A 24478-nucleotide genomic window follows, 5' to 3' on the forward strand; every position below is an offset into this window, starting at 1 on the left:
TACATGTATCAGTGAAAAAAAAAATAAATCTTGTTCTTTTTTTGGTCGCAAATGCGAAACGTCATTTCTTTTTTTGTTCCTTTTTCTGGTACGGTGCTCCGACTCGGGTACGACTTCGGCTCCGTTTTCTCGGTATTTCACCGCACCAATGCATATGCAATCGACTCCGCGGTGATTATAATTTCCATACTTGAGCCACCGTGGAGCCCGTTTCGTTGTCGAACTCGGACTCACTTCAGAGCCGATTCGGACCGAGGTCGGACTCGTTTGCTTGAAAGGAAAGAAGAATTCATGCAACATGAAATTTGACGTCTAGCTATAAAGCCCAATTTATGGAACCCAATGAACCAAAATGAACAATGTACACTCGTTCCATTAGTTGTTACCCTCTTTCAGTGCGCACGTATTGGTGATGCCCATTTTGTTTGCGTTTTTTGCACTTCGAAAGTTTTCTCGTCGGAAAATTTTTAATTTTCCTATAAGAAAATCTTATTTTGAAACTTTTTATTATGTTATACCATAAATTTACATTCAGTTCTAAATAAATATCATACAAAAATATAAGTGAATTGCTAAATAATAAAGATATTTAACAAATTGTAAAGTGATGATATTCTCAATAACGAGTCTACTACTCCATCATATTACGACGAAAAAAGAAGAACAAGCAGGCGACGACGAGGAAGGAGGTGTATTCCGCCACCATTACCGTGATGTTTTTTCCAAATTTAATCATTTTTGTGGAAGTTTAATTAATTTACCGCCTTTGATAAACTCTCAATTGATACATTAAAAAGTGAAATTATATAACTCTTTTTATATGCTACTATATAAACTTAAAAAAGGATTTTCTGATAAAATGTGAAAAATGACAAAAATAAATATATTTTCTGGTGTACCCCGTTGGAAATGAAATTGACCTTTGTGAGCATGCGTCATTCGCCGTCGCCGTGCTCTCCACCATCATTGCTGTCGCATTTATAAATGGCGGCGTCCCGTTCGTGAGGGGAGAAATTAAATATTTCTATTTTATTTACATTTTTTTTTATTTGATATGGGAAAAAAATATGTTTGCGTAGGAGTAGAATTTTCCTCAGGGATAAAAAAATAAAGTTAAAGTTAAATTAAAAATTTGTCAATAAAACTAGTAAATAATTGCAAGCAAGTGCAAAGATACGTTCATCGGGGAATTTTTTGATTTTGCGTTTCAAAAAAAAAAAAATAAAACAAAACGGGAGAGGTAATTTATAATTAAACAAAATGAATTCTGATCATGCATCAGCTCCTGGCGAGTCATCATCTAATCCGAATGACTCGCAACAAAGTCGGCATTCGCCGCAGCAAGCTCAGCAACAACAGCAGCAGCAACATCATCAACATCAACAACAGCAACAACTTGCACATCAACGACATCCGCAACAATTGAATGAAGTGAGTGTTGTTGTTTTTATTTCATGATCCATTTACAGAATTTTATAAAATGCATTACCAAAAAAATCCACAGTTTCAAAAGTCAATCATGAAGTTTTCTCTTTTCTTGGCTGAGCACATCACATCCTGACATCTCATTTTCAAACATCAATGCACTAGAAAGTAGTTGTGTATGTCTTCCGCACAAGATCCCAATTTTTTCAGAATCTTCTTAAAATAAATAGGAAAATATTATTATTATCATTTACTAAAAGCACATAAATGTACAGATAATAATACAGGTAATACAGCGATAGCTACCAGGGCTTATAGCTGGAGCCAGTGCTGCCATTCTGAACTCAAATCATGAAATCATGATTTTTTTCTCAATGGATTTTTTTATTTCCTAAGCAATTAACTTCAGAACATGCACATCTATTGCTCTTCCAGCTTTTTTCCATGTGAAACAACGGGTCTACGTTGTCTATGAAGATGATAAACCCCAGGTTTTCTTAAAAATCACCATTTTTGGTTTTTTACACACGAACGAAATTGTCAAAAATCACAATTGCTTTGATTTTAAAGTGGAAAAAATTATAAAATGTATTGGGCCATATTCATAGTTGTAGAGTTTCCGCATACCATCCTGGCTAAAGCCCAGAGTACTCATCTTATAAAAAAGATTGGGCTCTATTAGTCCCTAGCACTAGAAGAGGTTATTAAAAACGAGATTAGTTAAAAAACTTTTAAATATACTATTAATTGTTAATATTTCATATACTTATGATCTTACGTGTATTATTTGTACTAGTTTATATCAATTTTAATAAATTCACACAAATTTTTTTTGGAATGTATTTAAATTATGTTCACTCTTCACTCCACTTGGTAAGTAATTAAAATAGTTAATGCCATCATAGAAGATTGAACTTTGGGTACTACTTAACCTACAACGCTCTGGTCTGATGTTGGTAGAATTTCTCAAACTATAAGGCTGAACTGCTTACCACAAATATAAATCAGACTATAATCCGCAAAAAGTTTCATGCTGCAATATTTCAAACATTTTTTAAAGTCATTTATAAACAGAAGAAACAAGAACACTCCCAAAACAGAACCTTGTGGCACTCCCAAATTGTTTACTTTTGCATCCGATGTCACACCATTCACACTAGTCCTTTGACTTCTATTGGTAAGATAAGATTCAAACCATTTCGATGACACACACCATATAAACGTAATTTGCTCAGTAATATTTGTCTATCAATCGTTTCAAACGCTCTTTTCAAATCAAGAAACACATCAACTATCGAATGTCCACAGTCAATCTTCCTCTTCCAGTTCCACACAACACAATTAATCGCTGTTTCACATGAGTGTCCAGTTCTAAATCCAGATTGTTCCTGTATCAACAGATTATTACATTCTAAATAATTTTGAAACTGTTCTGCAACAAATTTTTCTAATATTTTTTCACACAATGGCAACATATTTATTGGTCTGAATTCTTCACACTTGTTCGTATTATTCACTTTTTCAACAGGGATAATCAACTTTCAGGAAATGTTCCAGTCGACAGGGATTATTTATTATTTTCATAAGTACCGGACCGATAATTTCAATCGACTGAAGAATCATATCTTTGTTTAGTCTACACATATCTTTCTTGTTATTTAACTTATTTATTAAAGTGTAAAGAGATCTTTCATTACAAAAACTGAAAGTAAAAACAGAATTTATATTTATATCAGGTGGGACAAAGGGAATATATGGTATCGAGGCATTTATTTCAAGAATACTATCAACAAAGTAATTATTAAACTTGTTCGCTATTTCACTGGATTGAATTGCAATTTCATCACCAAAACGTACAAAATCAATGTTGTTTGTATTTTTATTCTGCAAAACAATATTTTTCAAAGTTTTCCACATTTAAATTTGATTACCCTCCTTAGCAGATATTTTGGAAATGATGTAGTCACTCTTTGCACTTCGAATTTCATTTTTATATCTATTACGTAGATTCTTTTACCTCAACCAATTGTCACTTGTTTTGTTTAAAACCGCTATTCTATAAGCTCTAATTTTTTCACTTTTTAGTCTCTGTAGTTCTAAATTAAACCTTCTTCTAAGATAGACTGAGGTTTATCTTATTCATAGACAATTTAGACCCACTTCTATATCATTTTTCTTTGGAAAAGACCTGCTTCTAAACTAGGTAGTAACTTTTAATATATGACTATGAATATGGCCCATTACCATTATCTATATTGTTCAGTACCAAGTACATTTACGTAAACATAAATCCAAACTTTAAAAAAAAAATTTGGCTGGACGCAAATTCTTCACCAACGAGGAGGTGATTGCTGAATCCGAGCGGTTTTTTTAAGAGCTGAAGGAATCGGCATATAAAAAGGGAATAGAAACACCAACATACAGATGAAATAAGTGTATTGGCATAAGAAGAGAATTTATAAAAAGGGATTAAAAAATGTTTTAACATTTATTGCGTTTTATTGGTCAGGCCGAGAACTTTTTAAACTGCCCTCGTATTTAGTGTAAACAAATTTGCAGGGGGTGATCGAAGTGAAGAATATGAACATGGAGTTACATTCTCACATTCGATCACCACCTGGTCAAGGTAAAAACGAGCTTATGTTTTATGCTATTTACAAGATCTGTTATTTCTAATAAGTTAAATACATTTTTAATATTTTGTTCCGACGGAACTTTTAATAACGAGGATAAATTAGTTTTGAACAAATTATTTGTGATGCTGTTGATTTTTGGGCATTCTGATGTGAGGTGTTTTATGGACAGAATAGGATTTGAATGAGAAAGTGAGCAGTTTAGTGGATTCTCTTTGGTGAAAAAGTGGCTGTTAACAAATATCTAAGTTTATTGTAATTTATTTGAATGGAATATCATTACCAGCTTCTTAAAGAAGAATGGGCAAATTTGAATGGAATTGGGACGTTCCGCAGCCAGGGGCCTATTTCTCGACGAGCTACATACATCAACTACATCAACGACTTTGAACTTGAAATATGTCTGCGGCAATCGGCTCCACCAGGAGTGAATTTGTTATTTTTTTATGTAATTAATAGCCTGTTTTACTAGAGCCCAAGTGACTAGGCGCGTCCCACAGAGAAAAAATCTCTGAGGGCTCAATATCATTTTGAAAAAGAGTAAAATAATTTTGTGGTACAAGTTTCTCACATGAGTATAATAATAATAGACGTGTTTTTTCTACAACTCAGTAGCTACTCATTTTTTTTATTTTATTCGAAAAACAATAATATTATTGTTTTGCGAATAAAATGAAAAATGAGTAGCTACTCATTTTTTTTATTTTATTCGAAAAACAATAATATTATTGTTTTGCGAATAAAATGAAAAATGAGTAGCTACTCGGTAGCTACAGAAAAAACACGCCTAATAATAGAGTTTCCGCATACCATCATGGCTAAAGCCAAGAGTACCCATTTTATAAATGAGATTAGTTAAAAAAAAAAAAAACTTTTAAATATAGTATTGGAAGTCCAGCTAATTAATTAAATACAATTAGTTCTATAACAATTAAATGTTTATTCAAGAACAGTTTGTAACAGAATGAATTTTACGTTGTCTTCATTTTTGTCACTAAAATTATAACAAGGTTTCATATTATCTTCATAAAAGATCACTTTACATGACACTTCTACATGTCCTTCAAGTGGTAGATAGATTCTGTAAGCGTGCTCTTCAATGTCATAACCAACAAAAATACCTTTCTTGCTTTTCTTGTCGAGTTTCTGATGATGATTATTTTGTGTTACTATATAACATTGACATCCGAATGGTTTTAACGACTTGAGATTTACCATAATTCTGCAGGTGTCTTACCAGGTTCATTACTTTTACCTGTTTGATTTATTGTAAAGACTGCATAGTTGATTGCTTCTGCCCATAAAGATGTTTCAAGTTCTCTTGCTTAAATTTCTGCTCTTGTTGCTTCAACCATGGTCCGCATTTATCTTTCTATTCTTCCATTTTGTTGTGGAGTGTAAGTTACAGACCTTTCATGAAAAATGCCCAACTCTTCAAATATTTTCTTACTTCTTATATTTTTGATTTCAGTTCCATTATCTGACATAATGACCTTAACTTTTCTTCCAAACTGATTTTCTATTAGATTCAAAAAATTGCTAAGCTTTTCTACTGCGTCTGACTTCTGTTTCAAAAAATAAACCGTTCCAAATCTACTAAAGTCATCTTTGAATAGTAAGGAATACTTTGCACCTCCAAGAGATCGTACATTAATTTCACAAAGATCAACATGAATTTTGTCTAGTGGATTCTTTGCAAATAAGTCATTTTTGGGATGAGACACTTTGTGTTGCTTTCCAAAAATACAACCTTCGTTACTATTCCAGTCATCAATAAATGGTATGTTGTTCTTCTTCAATATTTCTTTCACGTGACAAATATTCTGATGCGCTAATCATTCATGCCATAGCTTAATGCTTACAGCCGATAGATTTTTATTCTTTTCTTCGTCTCAATACCATTTCAAAAAGACCACCATACCTTTAAGCTACCATGACAACTTCATTATCCTCCATAATGAAAGATGTTTCAGCTGTTGCTTGTTGAGTATAACCTTTGTCAAGGACGGTTGTCACAGAAAAAAGATTAAAATTTAAATAAGGAACAAATAAAACGTCTCGTAATATAACATGATTCCAATTTTTGCCATTATAAGCTTCTAAATAGACATCACCATAATAAAAGCTTTCTAGTATAGTTGAATCGACAATTTGGACTTGAACAGGACAATCTAAAGGGTTGACATTAGATAAAATATTAAGATTTCCCGTCAAATGATTTGTAGCACCACTGTTTTGGATCCATTGATTTTGTTTATTGCGAATATTGTCGAGAAGAGTTGATGATAAAGCAAGAGTAATAAAAGATCTTACCTTTTTCTCTTCACTGTTTGATTTTTTTCTACATTCACTTGCGAAATGACCTTTCTTATGAAAGTAATTGCAATTGTAATTTCTTTTGCAATATTCCAAATATTCAAAACATGGTTTGTTTCTGCAGTCACGCTTCAAATGTCCAAACTTACCACATTTGAAACATTTCTTTTCAAATTCACCTGGGTCGGCATCTTGACTCTTGTTTTCTGGCTTCTTCACTGGGTAGTTGTTCTTTCTTGAATTTACATTCTTGAATCTGTCTGGGAGCTTCAGATTCTCGACTGTTTTGCCTGACTTCTTCTTCTTACTTCTGCAGTGTCTTTTGTGCATCTGCAACCGATTCCCAAGCAGCATGGAAATCAATTTGTAGACAATTTTCTGCGATTGTCTTTGTCTCGTCAAACTTGTAGCTAAAGAACTAAAGAACTACATTGCTGTCGATTTCTGACTTTTCTGACTATAAAGTTGCTCTAGTCTTTCAATCATTTGTGATGCAGAATATTGGGATCCAAAAGTCGTCGGGAGTATGTGAGAAGACCAAAAAATGCATCAAACGATCCACTATACACCGTGAAAACGGTGAAGCATGTTAGAGCGAAACTGATGCTTTTCATACAACGGTGTTGGGCCTATTAATCCCATCAGGGCCCATCAAGGGTATTCTGGAGTACGTAAAAATTCTCGAGGAGGTTATGTTACCCTATGCTAAAGAGGAAATGCCTTTGGTTTGGGTATACGACAAGATAATGGCCCAAAGCGTACTTCGAAAGCGGCAAAATGATTATTTCAGAAGAAAAATGTATGCGCTAGGAAGTTGCCCGCACAATCCCCCGACCCTAACCCCTTTGAAAACTTATGGGGGAATGTAAAAGATGAGGTCCATGAAGTGAAACCAAAAAATTAGAAAGATTTGTGGCAGGTAGTGCGAGATTCGTGGATTTCAATACCAGTCGAGAAGTGTCAAATTTAAATGGACTCTATGCCCCGAAGATGCATTCCAGTAATTAAAATAATGGTTACTCCACAAAGTATTAATAGTAATCTTTAATAACACTGTGCAAGTCGAAATTCTTGACAGGCGCGCGAATAACTGTTTCGCCATATTTCGGACCCGAGAAATCCATTGGCATCATTAGTTTTTCGATTTATCGGTACGACTTCGAACAAAATTTTTTTTGAAAGTTTTTTCAATTATTTTGAGAATTTTCCACTGTTTTTAGTCATTTTTCAATCAAAAACATTGTTTATATTGCTAATAATTCTGCTCAAACGTTATTTGCTACCAGTAGAAAGACATTGTAAACAATTTTGAACAATTTATTTTAAAGTTTAGTGATTTTATTTGAAAAAAAATTAAAAAAAATCGAAATTTTTTACGGCCGATTTCTTCACAGAGTCCTAGCACTAGTACCGGTCCTAGTCCTAAAATTAGTACTCAAATCGGTATCAACTCATTTCTTCACTCAGGTACTAAGGCTTAGAACTGTCAATTTAGGACCGAGTACTAGTTAGGACTCGGTACTAGCTAGCTCCTCAAAATCAGCTAGGACCTGGTTATTATACCAATCGTTAGGACTCAAATCGGTACCAAATGATTTCTTCACCAAAGTCCTAAGCCCTAGTACTGTCAAATTGGTACCGAGTATTAGTTAGGACTCGGTTTTTGTTAGAACCTCAAAATCGGTAGTCTAGCGCTTAGTACTTGAATCAAAGCAATGAATTTCATTTAATTTTTTAATTTCTTGGGTGTTGTTTCGTGCTTTTTTGTTGATTTTGATGAAATAAATGATTTTTTAAATTTACCAACAACACCTGAAATGAGAAATGCAATGCCAGAACGTGAAGAATGAACAAAAGAACACTTCTGGATGAAAAAGTAACAAAAATGTATATCGAACTTTTTAAAAGTGAAAACCAAGTCAAAATAGAGGGGATTTGTATGATCTTTCGATTCCATTTTTAGGATGCAACAACTTTTGAACCACAGTATCACAGATTGATGTACGACATCAATTTTCTAGTTTCGAACACAAAATAATATGTTTGTTCCATTAACAAACAGTTTTGGAGGCTATGTGCAAGCTCGTCTACAAGTAATGTTAAAATAATGCGATTTTCACCGATGACTTATAAGAGACATAACACACAACAAAAAAAGAAATGCGCCTTAAAAAGACTGTTATTTTTTATTGAAATATGTAAAATTACACATCTATATGCAAACTGTCTATGTTATTTCTTTATAATGATTGTTCTTCCTATAGGCGACTGGTGGTTCATCCGTTGCTAGTCCAGATTATTGAAATCCCTCGTCATTTTTGGTGGTCTGGTTATTAGCTTTGCCAATTTTAATTAGATCAAAACATTCCATTTTTGATTATCACACTTCTTGATTGAACTTTATTTTCTTTTCTTGTTATGTCTTTTTAAGCTTTATTATAATTTTTTTTAAATATTTTATCAACGGTGATATCATTAATTTAACGTTTTATGTCTATTTGTTTTGTTTTATTTGTTGAAATATCAAAATAAAATGATTTCAAACATGAAAATATTGTCAAAATGACAGTTAGACCAGTTTTATACGAATTAATTCTTAGGACCGCGATGTGAACTTAGATCTGGTCCTATAAATGTGAAGAAATGCTCAGGTCCTAACTTGTCCTTAGGTCCGAGTACTAGTGCTAGGACCTGATCTAGCTAGACCAGGTACTAAGCTGGCTTAGTACTCATGTGAAGAAATTGGCCGTTAGTGTTTAACCAACACTAAATTAACAGTTAAATTAATTTTTAATGGAAAACATGCTATGTATTTGTGCAAAAGAGAACAAAAACAGCGAAAAATGGAAAACATGCTATGTATTTGTGCAAAAGAGAACAAAAACAGCGAAAAAACGATAACAATGTAAAAAATTTCGTTTTTTTTTTTTTTTTAAATTAAAAAAAAAATCACTAAACTTTCAAATAAATTGTTCAAAATTGTTTACAATGTAGCAAATAACGTTTGAGCAGAATTATTAGCAATATAAACAATGTTTTTGATTGAAAAATGACTAAAAACAGTGGAAAAATCTCAAAATAATTGAAAAAAAACTTTCAAAAAAAAATTTGTTCGAAGTCGTACCGATAAATCGAAAAACTAATGATGCCAATGGATTTCTCGGGTCCGAAATAGGGCGAAACAGTTAATCGCGCGCCTGTCTCAAAAATTTTTTTCAAAAAACTTGCACAGTGTAATTAATACACTTTCATACAACTTTTAATAGTTTTCTTACTTTTAGCCTTATAGATGCAGTAAAATGCTATACACTGCTATTTTTGTGAACAACCACAAATTTTTAAAATGGATGTATCCGCGACAAAAGCAACGGTAAAAAATCAATCTTAATTTTTTCTGGTAATATTAATAAAATACTTTAATTTGCTATTTGAAGTTTTGTGAAAAATATTACAACGTTGAAAATATTAGCCTTTTTGTTTTATTTGGGGAGCACTGCTATTATTATGAACACAACTGTAAGATTCAGTTTGAATCTCCAGGACTTGTAGTTGGAAATACCATTTTCTTCACCAGATTCTGTTAGCATTTCTAGATTGTGTTTTGCAAAAATATACTGAGTCATGTTAGTACGGTTTTGAGTTATTTATGTCATGAAAATCGCATTGACTTCTATTTTTCATATTTTTTTTATGCAAATTCGACAAAAAACCTTGAAGACTTAGTATACAACCCTTTTTTAAAACTTCTTCCAATCATTCTTACTGTTCTTAGTATTTTTACCCAGGAAATTTTTATTTGTATTTAGTATACTAGGTTGACATAGTATTGTTTTGCCTTTGATTTTTTTAAAGTCAAAAGCACTTAAGTGCAAAGTAGTATTCTTTTGTGTGTGCAAAAAAGATCGAAGATGTCACCTAACCAAATGTTAGTATCCTTCATACTGTTTTTTTTTGTCTTACACTATAATCTAAGTACCGTTACTATGTTATGTCTGGGAGAATTTTGCACATTCTTGTCCATGACCTAACTGAATAATAAAGTTTTTTTTTTAAATATAATTAATTATGGCATATAGGGCAAGAAAAATACTTGAAAATACGAAAATATCTCAAAAACACAAGCTGATAGAAAAAATCTGATTTCAGATTCGAGTTCCTCACCCCAAAAACCTTTCGAAAAGTTGACCAATCTTACGGCCGATTTCTTCACAGATTCCTAGCACTAGTACCGGTCCTAGTCCTAAAGTTAGTACTCAAATCGGTATCAACTCATTTCTTCACACAGGTACTAAGCCTTTGAACTGTCAATTTAGGACCGAGTACTAGTTAGGACTCGGTACTAGCTAGCTCCTCAAAATCAGCTAGGACCTGGTTATTATACCAATCGTTAGGACTCAAATCGGTACCAAATGATTTCTTCACCAAAGTCCTAAGCCCTAGTACTGTCAAATTGGTACCGAGTATTAGTTAGGACTCGGTTTTTGTTAGAACCTCAAAATCGGTAGTCTAGCGCTTAGTACTTGAATCAAAGCAATGAATTTCATTTAATTTTTTAATTTCTTGGGTGTTGTTTCGTGCTTTTTTGTTGATTTTGATGAAATAAATGATTTTTTAAATTTACCAACAACACCTGAAATGAGAAATGCAATGCCAGAACGTGAAGAATGAACAAAAGAACACTTCTGGATGAAAAAGTAACAAAAATGTATATCGAACTTTTTAAAAGTGAAAACCAAGTCAAAATAGAGGGGATTTGTATGATCTTTCGATTCCATTTTTAGGATGCAACAACTTTTGAACCACAGTATCACAGATTGATGTACGACATCAATTTTCTAGTTTCGAACACAAAATAATATGTTTGTTCCATTAACAAACAGTTTTGGAGGCTATGTGCAAGCTCGTCTACAAGTAATGTTAAAATAATGCGATTTTCACCGATGACTTATAAGAGACATAACACACAACAAAAAAAGAAATGCGCCTTAAAAAGACTGTTATTTTTTATTGAAATATGTAAAATTACACATCTATATGCAAACTGTCTATGTTATTTCTTTATAATGATTGTTCTTCCTATAGGCGACTGGTGGTTCATCCGTTGCTAGTCCAGATTATTGAAATCCCTCGTCATTGTTGGTGATCTGGTTATTAGCTTTGCCAATTTTAATTAGATCAAAACATTCCATTTTTGATTGTCACACTTCTTCATTGAACTTTATTTTATTTTCTTGTTTGGTCTTTTTAAGCTTTATTATAATTTTTTAAAATTTTCTCAATGGTGATATCATTAATTTAACGTTTTATGTCTATTTGTTTTGTTTTATTTATTGAAATATCAAAATAAAATAATTTCAAACATCAAAATATTGTCAAAATGACAGTTAGACCAGTTTTATACGTATTAATTCTTAGGACTGCGTTGTGAACTTAGATCAGGTCCTATAAATGTGAAGAAATGCTCAGGTCCTAACTTTTCCTTAGGACCGAGTACTAGTGCTAGGACCTATTCTAGCTAGACCGGGTACTAAGCTGACTTAGGACTTATGTGAAGAAATGGGCCGTTAATAAAACAAAACCCTTGTTGCCCAAATAAATTTATTTTTTCTTAAATAACATATTGAAAATGAAAAAAAAAATCAAGCTAAACAATTCTAGGTAAAACTTTGGTCCCTGTGCTCCTAATAAGTTACAATCACTTTCATACTTAGTTCACTAAAAATAGATTTCAAGTATATATTTTCCGTACTGTATAATACTAACATGACATAGAATCAATTCAAATCAGAAATAAAAGCTAATAAGTATACCAACTCCAATTTATCCTAGAAGACGGATCAATACAGATTCGACGCTTTATTGCAAAAATAGGGATAAAAATAGTAAACTGATTGATGTTTTCAGCTCAGCAATCTATTAAGTAACTAGCTGACCCGGCGGACTTCGTTCCCCCTTTTCCAAGTTTTATTTCCAATTTTTGATTTTGTAATGTGTTAACCTTTTCGCATTACACATAGGTACATACATATGTAAAACTGTTTAAAATATTAAACAAAGCAAATCATTTGTTTGACAGCTATTACAAATTTTTATCGGAATTTATTCAACCAATAAAGGTTATATAATTCACAAATATACAAAAACTGGCTCTGGTTTCACTTCTTATTTTTTTTTTTGCAAAAAGTGCCTAAATCGATGAATCCCGCCTGCCATTATAGAAAAATATGACTCATTCTCCCTTTCTTTTGTGAAACTGTTAATGATTTGTGTTTTGCACCAGAGGCCTGGAATTCCAACACCAAGAACGATCTTTTTACTTTTTTTTTGTTTAAACAACCTGTTTTCTTATGACGTTATCACGTAAAATTATCGTCCGTAAACCGACTATACAAACAACCATTGTTTTTGTTTTGTTGACTTTCGTTTTAACTTCCAAAATTTTTATTTGCGGAATGTAGCATCCACTTTCAACGCTCATTTTTAATCCACTTTAAAAATAGTATTCTCTCTCTTACATATTTTGGTTTCATTGAAGTTTGTATTTGTTTTCTAAACCGTTACCGTGTGAGTAATGTTGGAGCCAGTAACCGAAACAATAGCAATAGGATAAAATCTTAAAAAAAAACGATTAAAAATGAAAAGATTTCGTCTTAATTCTATTCATACATACGTCGAAATATTTCTTTAAAAAAAAATAAATCATTTGATTTTTATGCGGAAATTGTATTAATGGTAGTTGAAACAATTTAAACAAATTTTAAGATGCAGTCATAAATTTAATTGAGATATACTGATGGTAAACAATTTTCTTTGCGGGACTAACATTTTAAAGAGTTAATTCATGTTTGTTTTTATTACCCTTGAATATGAGCGATTTTGAACCCCAAATATTGAATTTGCTTATAACTTGACAACATACCAGGTCCAACTATAAAACAAAACCTGTCTCGAACGAACCTTATCACACACACACACACACACACACACACACACACACACACAAAATTTCATAAAAATCTATATCTACTGTCATTCGGACTTCAAATATGGAATTTAACTATAACTTGACAACAGCGACACCTACTGGGTCCATACCACACACACAAAATTTCACAAAAATCTCTCCAGTCTGGTCAAAATATGCAATTTTTCTAAAACTCGACAACAGCGCCACCTACCGGGTCCAATTATAAAAAAAAACCTGTCTCGGGCGGACCTTATCACATAAACAAAATTTCACAAAAAATCTGTTCAGTCGTTCGTTCAAAATATGAAATTTTTCTATAACTCGACATCAGCGCCACCTACCGGGTCCAATTATGAAACAAAACCTGCCTCGGATGGACCTTATCACATCCACCAAATTTCAGAAAAATCTCTCCAGGGGGCCAATTCTGGTTCTGTGAATAAGTGAAACGAAAAGCTTTTCACTTGTTCATTCATTTTACTCTCGTTCTGTGAAAAAATGAAAACAAACATCAAAAATATTCATATAAATATATATTTTTTTCACTAAATTATTTGTGATATCATAGGATGAGAATCGTTTTTCGTTTCAAATGAATCGAAAAAGTGAAAAGAGTGTTTGAAAGCTAAAATGAAAAAGTTTTTTTTTTCGATTCACGTTTTCACAGAACCAAATTGGCCCCCAGTCTGGTCAAAATATGAAAATTTTCCTAACTCGACAACAGCGCCACCTACCGGGTCCAATTATAAAAAAAACCTGTCTCGGACGGACCTTATCACATAAACAAAATTTCACAAAAATCTGTTCAGTCGTTCGTTCAAAATATGAAATTATCCTAAAACTCGACAACAGCGCCACCTACCGGGTCCAATTTTGAAACAAAACCCGTCTCGGATAGACTTTATCACATACACAACATTTCATAAAAATCTGCCCAGTCTTTCGTTCAAAATATGCAATTTTCCTAAAATTCGACAACAGCGCCACCTACCGGGTCCAATTATAAAAAAAAACTGTCTCGGACGGACCTTATCACATAAACAAAATTTCACAAAAATCTGTTCAGTCGTTCGTTCAAAATATGAAATTATCCTAAAACTCGACAACAGCGCCACCTACCGGGTCCAATTATAAAACAATCCTGTCTCGGATGGACTTTATCACATACACAAAATTTCACAAAAATCTGTCCAGTCGTTCGTTCAGAATATGCAATTTTCCTACAACTCGACAACAGCGCCACCTACCGGGTCCAATTATGAAACAAAACCTGTCTCTGATGGACCTTATCACACCCACCAAATTTCAGAAAAATCTGTCCAGTCGTTTAGAAGGAGTAGGCTCACAAACAAACGCACAGGAGAATTATATATATAAGATAAAAAAGTTATGCCCAAAATACACTCAAAAAAATTTGAACCGCTCTCCTTTGTACTTAGTACCTATACTATTGCATGGGGCCATCGATATGTCGGTAAGCAGTTTAGGGTGGTTTCGGGGTTCGATAATTCAGTTTATCACGGATTGAAATTTGATTCGGTTGCGGATCGAGTAGATTCCCGGGTGTGAATCACTGCGTCTTCGGTAATAGGCATGATTATCTTCTTTTTGCAAGTTTTGGAGTGTATTTGTGAATCTGATGTAGGTTTCCATCTGCCTGATTAAGATTAGATTTGTGAATCTGACGTCGTTTTATATTTGTTAGATTTGTGTCAGATTTATGAATCTGACAGCTAAAAGAGGAAGTGAGGAAGGGAGAAAGCGGAAAAATCTCACATTTCATGTTCTATCTACCACTTCAGATTCAAAAAACTGGAATCGAGATTCAAAAACCTCAATCTCGATTTTCATCAAGAGTTACACATACATACAGGGTGGCCAAAAAGTCAACGTCGAAACGAAAACAGTAGATAGGTTAGGTGGTGACTGTTATCAGAAAAATAATAAAAAAAATCGCAGCCATATATTTTGGGAGTTATGGACATTCGAAAGAAAATCAAAAAAATGGTCAGCCTGTGCCGGTCTTTCATGTGCCGTGACTACAAATCATAAGTTTTATCATTTTTTTCTTTTGATACGGAACCTTGAATAACCCTGCTAACAAGTGCATTCAAAAATTTTAACTCAGCTGCATCAGTTTTAAAGCAAATTTCACTTTTTTACCCAACTAAGTAAACACAAATTTTACATGACCCTAATTCAATGAACCGTAGTGTAAAAAAAAATGCGCTACGACATTTCGACAAGTTACCTCAAAAGTTGGTGTGTTCAATTCTATTTTCAAAATGGTATAACATTGTTGAGAATATTCCATAAATAACGGAAATAAAAATATTTTTCTTAAGAAATCCGACTTTTTTATTAGGTAATTTTTCCATATTATTTAATTTTTTAACCCTTTCAGAACTGAATTTGATTTTTTAAAAGTAGTAAAGTGCTGATTGTTTAAAAGATAAACAAGCTTAAATAATAAATAAATTAACTAGGTCCAGTTTACAGTGCGAGATTAGGTTTACTCCGATTATTATCACGAAATTTCTTGAGTGATATCTGCATTAACAGACCGATTATGTAAGTTTGCCTGTGAGTATGAGTTTTCTCATCTGTAAAACTGAGTTAACTGTAGTAAAAATTAATTTAAATTAATTTGGTTTTCCTTCACTCCAAGGAGGACATTTTAAAAGTGTTTCTTTCAAAGTTTTTTGTTATTAACAAAAACAACCATTTTGAATATATTTTCTATTATATTATATTCCGCCAGAGTTATTTCTTCCATTATTTTCGTTAATTCTTCACTTTTTACAAATTTTTCCGAAACCAAATTGTAAATCGAACATAAAAAAAACATTTTTTTCTGTGCGGATGGGATAATTTTATTAATATTACGCTGAACAAAACCGATCAGGAACATAATAAAAAATGTACCAAAAGTAAAACTTATCAACGAACACTTATTATGTTTCATATGTTAGAATAAAATGTATCCAAAGAGTTAAGAGTAAAAATTCGAATACTTTGTCCCGGATTCTTTGTTTTACGCCCAATTTTTTCACAAAATTTTTCTAACCATTCATAGGTAATAATCATGTGATAGAAAGAAAAAAGAATGATAAGGAAAAAGAAGAAAGGTATTGAAAAAAAAATCGTGTATTATATAGTTAAATTATGTTAAAATGTTAAATAATTGTATTTATCACTAGCTACCCAACATGAAAAAATGCTACAAAAGACTTTGTCTTACTGTATTCATGAAAACATTTCTTATTTTTTTTTGTTTTCTAATTTACAAACAAGTTATTTTTTCAATCGAGGAGGACATATTCTTATAGGAAATTAAACGTTTTAATAAAAAGCCCTTTGTATTTTAAATACGAATTCAAATACCAATGCATATTGCATACAAAAAAAATCAAATTTAATCCTTGGATTTAAGAAATTCTGATTTAAATCATTGGATTTAAAATTCACTTTAATCCAAACTGAATTCAGAGTGAATAATATGGCCGTATCAGAAAATTTTTAATTTTACTCCCTAAAGAAAAGATTGAATTTTGGAAAGTCTTTCCCTCGAATTATTTTGAGTCTTTTTTTTTTAATGATGTGGCTTAAACTTATTAACTGTTGGTTGAACTTAAAAATGTACATAAATACTTTGGACAAATTTTATTTTAAAATGTTCAGCCAAAAATTCTAGTTATTAACATTATACAGTTTAGATAAAAAAGTAATAATTGTCTTTTGCATTGTTTATGAGAGTACATTCGAAAAGAATTTAAAAGACAAACTAATAAGCAGATAGTTTAACCCACAATATATAGATGTGTATACTACACATTAAATTTATTATTTCACTGTCATGTGTACATACATTTCATTCTCCCCTTTAAATCCTAAGCTTTTGCTAAGTATATCAGGACTACCCTCCTTAACTCCCCCTGCTTATTTTACACTTGTATAATTCTCTCTTCCCGCCTTCAATTTTCTTTCATCCCTTAAAATATATTTGCAATGTAATTTTAATCGTCATCATCGTGTAATAATCATCATTTAGAGAAAAATCAATAAATTATGGACGGAATTTCATTTATGTTATGTATTCGTTAAGAGTTATTCCCAATTACCATTGTGTGTTTGAGAGTGATTAAGTGTAGCGGCTGCAAGGCGCGTTCACATACATTTCTCCTTCTTCATTTAACAATCCCTCCGTTTGCTAAAACTTTGCATTAAAAGTGTTAAATTTAATTTCATTCTTAAATAAAAAAAAATGTTACAGCAACATGTCCAGCTACACCATCACGAAAACCCTACCGGGGGTATTAGTAGAGTTATTCAGCCTGTTGGCGGGATCGAGTCAGATGTATCCAAACAACAACATCAACACCATCAGCCATCACTCGTATCGGGTCCCCAACAACATGTAAGCAAAAATCTAATAAAAGTTGTTTAGATGTTAAAAAGAAAATAATCTAACGAAAAAATTTGACTAATAGAATATAATCAACACGAAAGACCTTATATATTATTATTAATCAATTTAAGCTTGTATATATGTATGTTTTTATGTGTATACAATACATATAAAATACATAATATTCCAATATTTTTGTCGCTCTGAAATTGATAAGATGTTTTTTTTTAAATTTTGTCAGCAACTACTTATTTGAGGTAGATGATCCCTAAATGAAATTAAATATATACACTATTGAAAATTAAGAATGTTTAAATTCCTTTTTGGATAAAGCCATTATTTTTGGATTTTATTTTTCGTACTAGAGAATTAACAAGTTGAACTATTTTTGTGGTGCACAAAATGTGTTTTTATGCCCATGACTTCAATAAACCTACTTTAAGCATATTAGCAATCCAACAGTTAGAGTGTCAGTGCAAGGAAAGAGTTATACAGGACATTTGTTAACATGTTATTCGTTTCGTGTGAAACAAAGTTTTATAGATTTAAAAAAAAATCAACATTTTTATTTTACTGAGCCAAGATCTGAGTGACCAACAAAACACGGCTCCCGTTTCACCCGTAACAGGTCTAGATTTTGAATGGAGTGAAAAAAAAACACCAAAAATATAGCAAATTTTCAAAATTGAACTTATATTTCAAAGTTCTGTTGAAAATACTCAAAAAAATATTCCCTAAAATTTGGGCCTTTAAAATTAAGAGAAATATCAATAATAGAGATTCAATTCTGAGAACTTTTTTGTAGGAAATTAAAAGCTCTACAACTTTGTCTCATACAATTGTATGAAATTATACCAACAAAAAACAAAACAAATCGTGAAAATATGGCTTTCATGACCTGTCGTGTCTTACTGGTGAAAGTTACAGTAAAGTCACCTATGACACTTTTATAGAACGATAAATTCTGAGCTTTTTGAAATTAAAAAAAAGTTCACTAAAACTTACGTGTTGTTTGTATGGGAAATCTTCAAACGCGAATGGCGAGTGCTAAATCTTAATTTTAAGGGCCCAAACTTTTAGGGAATTTTTGTATTTTCTACAGAATTTGAAATGGTAGTGAAAATCGATGGTCACCTTAACAAAAGCACCTAGTGAACTATGTACTCATGAGTCATGACAGTTAACTTAATTTTTTTTTTGTTTTCCAAAACCATTAAGTTAAGTTGATAAATTACCATTAAACTCAATCCAAACACTTTTTTTTTATTTCTTACTTGGTTGTGGTATATTATTATAATCAAGCTTTCTGTATACAGTGGTGGAAAAATAATTAGAAACACGCTCTTTCTTTTCAAAATGTTTGTATGTTCTTAATATGAATAAAAAATATTAGAAATATTTTTTAACAGAGGTATTTGAAGAGCTTGATGTTTTACTAAGGATATCCTCTTTATTGCACCTTCATTTTCTAAAATATAAGGGGTTGGTGTGTCAGGAATATTGTTAAGGACGTTTTATTATTTTTTTGGAACATGTGGCATTTTTCGAGGACTGCAACCACATTAACCAACTAATAGAAATTAGTTGGTGATAGTATTAATTGTACGTTTAATTAATTGACCAAGTTTGGCAAATGTAAATGCTAAAAATCAAAAACAGGATATTTCTTAGTAATTTTTCCTCAGTGTTTCTAATTATATTTCCACACAAAATTGGACTATATTTTAGATTTTTTGCAATATTTTTCTTTTGTTGGATAAATTCTAAAATTTTTTTCTGAAAATGTTACAAGGATTATATAATCACTTGTGTTTCCTAAAAATTTGCTAAAAATGTTGTATTTATAGTAAGAAAAAAATAACATTTTATAAACAAAGAAGGATGTTTCTAATTATTTTGCCACCACTGTATGTGACGATCTTCCAATAAAAATTAAACGATGTTATTTCTTCGAGAGCAAAATACAAAAAAAAATCTTTATTAGACGAACTTAACTTTACATTAAATACGCAATACTAAAAACAACAGTATTTTAATGTCACACGATAAAACATATAACGTTCCTTTGATTGAAACCAATATCTAATGTGCAGAGTGTTATTGAATGATACTATGGGAAGCACATTTAAATAAAATGAACGACTGGGGTCGCACGTACTTGCTCTGTAATCAAGCTTTTTTTTATGTGTAAGGATCTTTCAATTATAAATGAAACGATGTTATTTCTTCGAGTGCAAAATACAAATAAATCTTTGTTAGCCGAACTTAACTTAACATTTAATAACTTCTGTACAGAAAAAAATTCATCGGTCATATGTGGCCACCTACTGTATAATTTCATGTTTGCTGGTGAAGCTACGCCTTCAAATGGAACACGTGAAATTGCAAATTTTCCGATATCTTTTATTGGGAAGGGTATAGCCCGACTCAGGACAACACGACTTTGTACACCCCAACTCACGACAGCCCGATTCAACCCATAGCCCGACTCAAGATAACCCGACTCATCGCAACTCGACCCAGGTCGAGTTCTTACCTGAGTCGAGTTGCGATGAGTCGGGCTATCTTGAGTCGGGCTATGGGTTGAATCGGGCTGTCGTGAGTCGGGGTGTACAAAGTCGTGTTGTCCTGAGTCAGGCTCTGCTTCTACTCTTTTATTAAATACCTCCCATTTTGAAGGATTTTGATTATTTTGAAGGGACTTATTTTGGCAAAAGTTTTTTTTTTTATTGACACTCGGATCATTGACAACACTTTTTATCATTATCACAAGAAGCCGCATATCGTCAGTGAAACCAGAAAAGTGTGTAGCTTTTAACACAGACATACTGTCAGAGCAGATTATAGTTCTACTACCTTGTTTAGCTGCTGTGTTGATTGCTTGTAGAATACCAAAAGCTTCAGCTGTGAAAATGGATGTGAAACCCGGCAAAATGCCAATGCTCATTATTTGACCATTCTCTTGTGTTACTGCGTATGATGTGTTGTCTGGGGTCTTAGAACCATCGGTGAAAAGGAAATTCCATCCTTTGGTACGAAGTTCCGATGCGATGCTCGAAAAAAGAGCTCGGTAAATGTTGTGACTGGTGTCATTTTTATTATATTGAGCTAGGTCCATGATTAGTAATTCGGGATTGATTTGCCAAGAAGGAAATGACGGTTTGAAGTTGTACCCTAGTTTTGTCGGAGGTTGAAACTGGTTAGCTTTGACTAAGGCTAGATTTAGAGTTGATGGGATTCTCTTCATAGACTTTTGGTTCAGTGCGTTCACTATGTCGTCGTCAATCACTGAATTCCTGGAGAAAACTAATTTCGGTGTTAATTTCAGAGTCATTTCTTCTATACGTTGTTCTACGGATGGAAGTCCAGCTTCAGTTAGTAGATTCCGTATTGGTGTTGTTGGAAAAGCATTGAGGCATTTTCTTGCTGCTTGGTGGTAAGGAGGTTTAATAATGTTGAGGGTTGATTTCGCACACTTGCCGTATATATAGATACCAAAATCAATTTTACTTAAAATTAACATTTTTGTTATATGTGACATTGTATTTACATGGATATTACATTTGTTACTACCTAAGTATTTTATTATATTACATCTCGCAGCTAGGGATTTTCTTAATTCTAGACAGTGTTCCTTCCAATAATACTTATTACTAAAAATTAATCCTAAAATACTTAAGTTATTTACATTAGGGATAGGTGTATTATTTACATATAAAGTTAGATTAGGACAATTAAGTTTGCGGCAAATATGCAATGTCTTACATTTTGTAAGTGACAATTTTGCTCCAGATTCTAAACACCATGCAAGGATATCTTGCATGGCATTTAGAAAAAGATCTTTGCATTTTGTTAAGTCGGAAATTTTGCTCAGAATATACACATCGTCGGCGTAGAGACAGTGGTCTAGCAGTTTATGACCATTGAGTATGGAGCTAATGTCGTCAAAAGCTATGGTGAAAAGCATTACCGAGAGGGGAGATCCCTGCAGTATACCATTTTCTAGTGTATATAGTTTGGAGAGACAATTGTTAATTCTTGAAGAAAATTTGCGGTTTGAGAGAAATGATTCGACATACTTGAAAATTTTTAAACCAACATCCCATTTTTTTAATTTTGTAAGAATAACATGTTTACCGATTCTCTCAAAGGCTCTTTCGAAATCCAAGGCCATCACGGATACGTGGTTTTTTGACGAGATAGCTTTGGAAACAAAACGATTTTGTTTTTTTTTGCTCTCCTATAAAATTTGCTAAAGTGGAGTTACACACTTTTCTGGTTTCACCGACGATATGGCTTTTGAATTTTTAACGCCTACTACAAGGATTGAGTGATTGTCACTATATATACTATATTGTTTCCTTTTTCCTTGCGCAATCACGAAAAACGGTAATCAAATTCATCAGAGGGTATAGTGCAAAAATCAAGAAATAAAAGTTTATTTCTTATTGGCTAGAAAATAGTTTATAGGCTGTTATATGTTTTTTTTAGGGAGAATCATCGGTAAGTATAATATTAGTGCTAAATTTTCAATGACTGTAGAATTCAGGACACGATGCGTTTTGGGCAGCGTCCAATATCAATACTCCAAATGTTCGCATTTTTGCGAAATTTTTCTACGGAAAAGGTACGCGCAACATTCATGGACAGCGATTGTCCCTTTTTAGGGACCAAAGTGCTTCCAGAGGATGCAAGAGTAAAAAGGGTCTGAAGAGAAGGCGCGCTCTGCTCCGAATTAAATCCCCGCTTTTTCTATTCATACTTCGAAAAAAAAAACATGAAGGCTTCATGATATTCTACTGAAGTCTATTTGCTTGCAGCATTTGATTCCGTAGATCGTAACTCGTAAACTCGCTCATCTTTAAGCTTTTTGGGGATAGAATGTCTCTTAAATTTGGAAAGATGATTGAATACAGATATAATCGAACACTAGATTTTGAATGGAGTGAAAAAAACACCAAAAATATAGCAAATTTTCAATATTGAACTTACATATATTTCAAATTTATAAGTTCAAAGTGCTTTCAGAGGATGCAAGAGTAAAAAGGGTCTGAAGAGAAGGCGCGCTCTGCTCCGAATTAAATCCCCGCTTTTTCTATTCATACTTCGAAAAAAAACATGAAGGCTTCATGATATTCCAGCCAGCTTTTTGTCTCTACATTGAAGACCTACTAAAAGACATGCCTTGTGGTGTATTGATTGATGTTTTGGCAGATTTTTAGCTATGCATTTTAACATATTAAAATTTCGTATATTAATTTGTTCATTGTTCTTAATATATCGAATCCTTATGGTTTTGCGTTGAATGCAGTTTTTGTGAAATTTCGAAAAATCTCTACCTTATAATAGTATTTTGATTCCTCCTCTGCTCATAATTGATTTTTGTTTTTAACAATTCGTTCACTAAAACATTGTCTAATAATAGGAAATAATTGATCAAAATATTTTATATTTCATTCGCCATTTTGCTGTTAGTAAAATAACAGTTCTAATAATTAGAAAAACTCAATTTCTTACTTTTATTTCAGAGCAAGATTTCTCCCGGTATTGTAGTTCCCAAAATAGTATATAGTGGGTGCGGCTTAGCATTGAAAAACAGCTCATGAAATTGACATCGTTGGTAGTACTCAATATATGTGTTATTTTGAGATATTGGACCACCTTGTATTGTGTTAAACTCATGAAATTGACATCGTTGGTAGTACTCAATATATGTGTTATTTTGAGATATTGGACCACCTTGTATTTCATCCGGAAGGGAAGATTTTTTTCTGTGTTGCACTTGCTTTATTGCATATCAAAGTTTAAGTAATAAAACATTTTTATTAATATTATACATGATTTCGAGGTATTTTTTAACACCCGATCGAGTAAAATTAATACCAAAATGTCTCCAACATCATGGAAAAAGTTATTGGACTCTTTATGAATAGTCTTTTACTAAAAGAGCAAGAATCAGAATATTTCCAATTGCTCTTCGAAAAAATGTGGTAGGCTTATAAAATTTTGTAAGCACGTTTCATATACCTTAGAAAAATATAATAAAATATGTCCATCAAAAAATTTCGGACCGTTCAATTTTATACAAGAAAATGATTAAATCTAACCTTTTTGATGAACCATTAAAAAGTTATATTCCAAACTCAAAAACCCAATCTTTCCCATGTAAATCATATGGGAAATAGAAATTTGCGATGCGGCGGTACTTATTTTTTTTTTAATCAGTCTAATGCAAAGTATTCTGACGTCGCAAAACAACGCTGGAAAATTACGTGCATTAATGCAGATTAATAATGGCATGCAGTCACCGTCTGTCTTTCAAGTCGACAACTTGTCTCTCAGTTTTGCTCGCTCTCTTTTCTTATATACTCCATTTATATTTAACCGTTATTTCTAAAATCTATTGTCTCGTTTGCTTTTTCTCGGCATCGCAAAAACTGACATATAGTTTAATCAAGTGGGTTATTATATAAATCATGGCCTCAGGGCCGCCTGTTAACTCGGGCAACAGATTTGAGCTTCTTGGTAGAGAGCATAAATCTGTGCCTGGGTCTAGGAAACGTAAAAACAATGGTTTAACTTATGTTGAACCGAACAAATCAGTGCTAATTGATTCCTCCCTTCCCGATCCCAAATTCATAGTGATTTCTTCGAATGATGAAAAAATTCCTTTGTCGTCTCTCAGTGTATTTCTCGTTAAAAAAGCTATCGATGGTATAAGTACCGCGT

General features: G+C 32.4%; 1 protein-coding gene and 1 long non-coding RNA gene across 5 annotated transcripts in view; one reads left to right on the forward strand and one right to left on the reverse strand.

Moving 5' to 3' along the window:
- Positions 1–393: 393 nt before the first annotated feature.
- Positions 394–24478, forward strand: part of LOC129920964 (zinc finger protein 184) — a 56380-nt gene continuing 32295 nt past the window's right edge. For 3 of the 4 annotated variants that reach the window (XR_008773445.1, XM_056002548.1, XM_056002549.1), the window contains exons 1-2: positions 394–1431; positions 17615–17758. Coding sequence is in view for 3 of the 4 variants with exons in the window: in XM_056002548.1 (XP_055858523.1) it covers positions 1261–1431; positions 17615–17758 (315 nt within the window). In the remaining variant the exon portion in view is untranslated. The remainder of the gene's footprint in view (positions 1432–17614; positions 17759–24478) is intronic. The other variant, XM_056002550.1, reaches the window with a different exon arrangement.
- LOC129920966 (uncharacterized) lies at positions 1428–2016 on the reverse strand. The gene is made up of 2 exons (XR_008773446.1): positions 1711–2016; positions 1428–1638 (listed from the first exon to the last, which is right to left on the reverse strand). It is a non-coding gene; the product is annotated as an uncharacterized LOC129920966 (long non-coding RNA).

Source organism: Episyrphus balteatus, chromosome 1 (genome assembly GCF_945859705.1).
Source record: "Episyrphus balteatus chromosome 1, idEpiBalt1.1, whole genome shotgun sequence".
Classification (NCBI taxonomy): Eukaryota; Metazoa; Arthropoda; class Insecta; order Diptera; family Syrphidae; genus Episyrphus; species Episyrphus balteatus.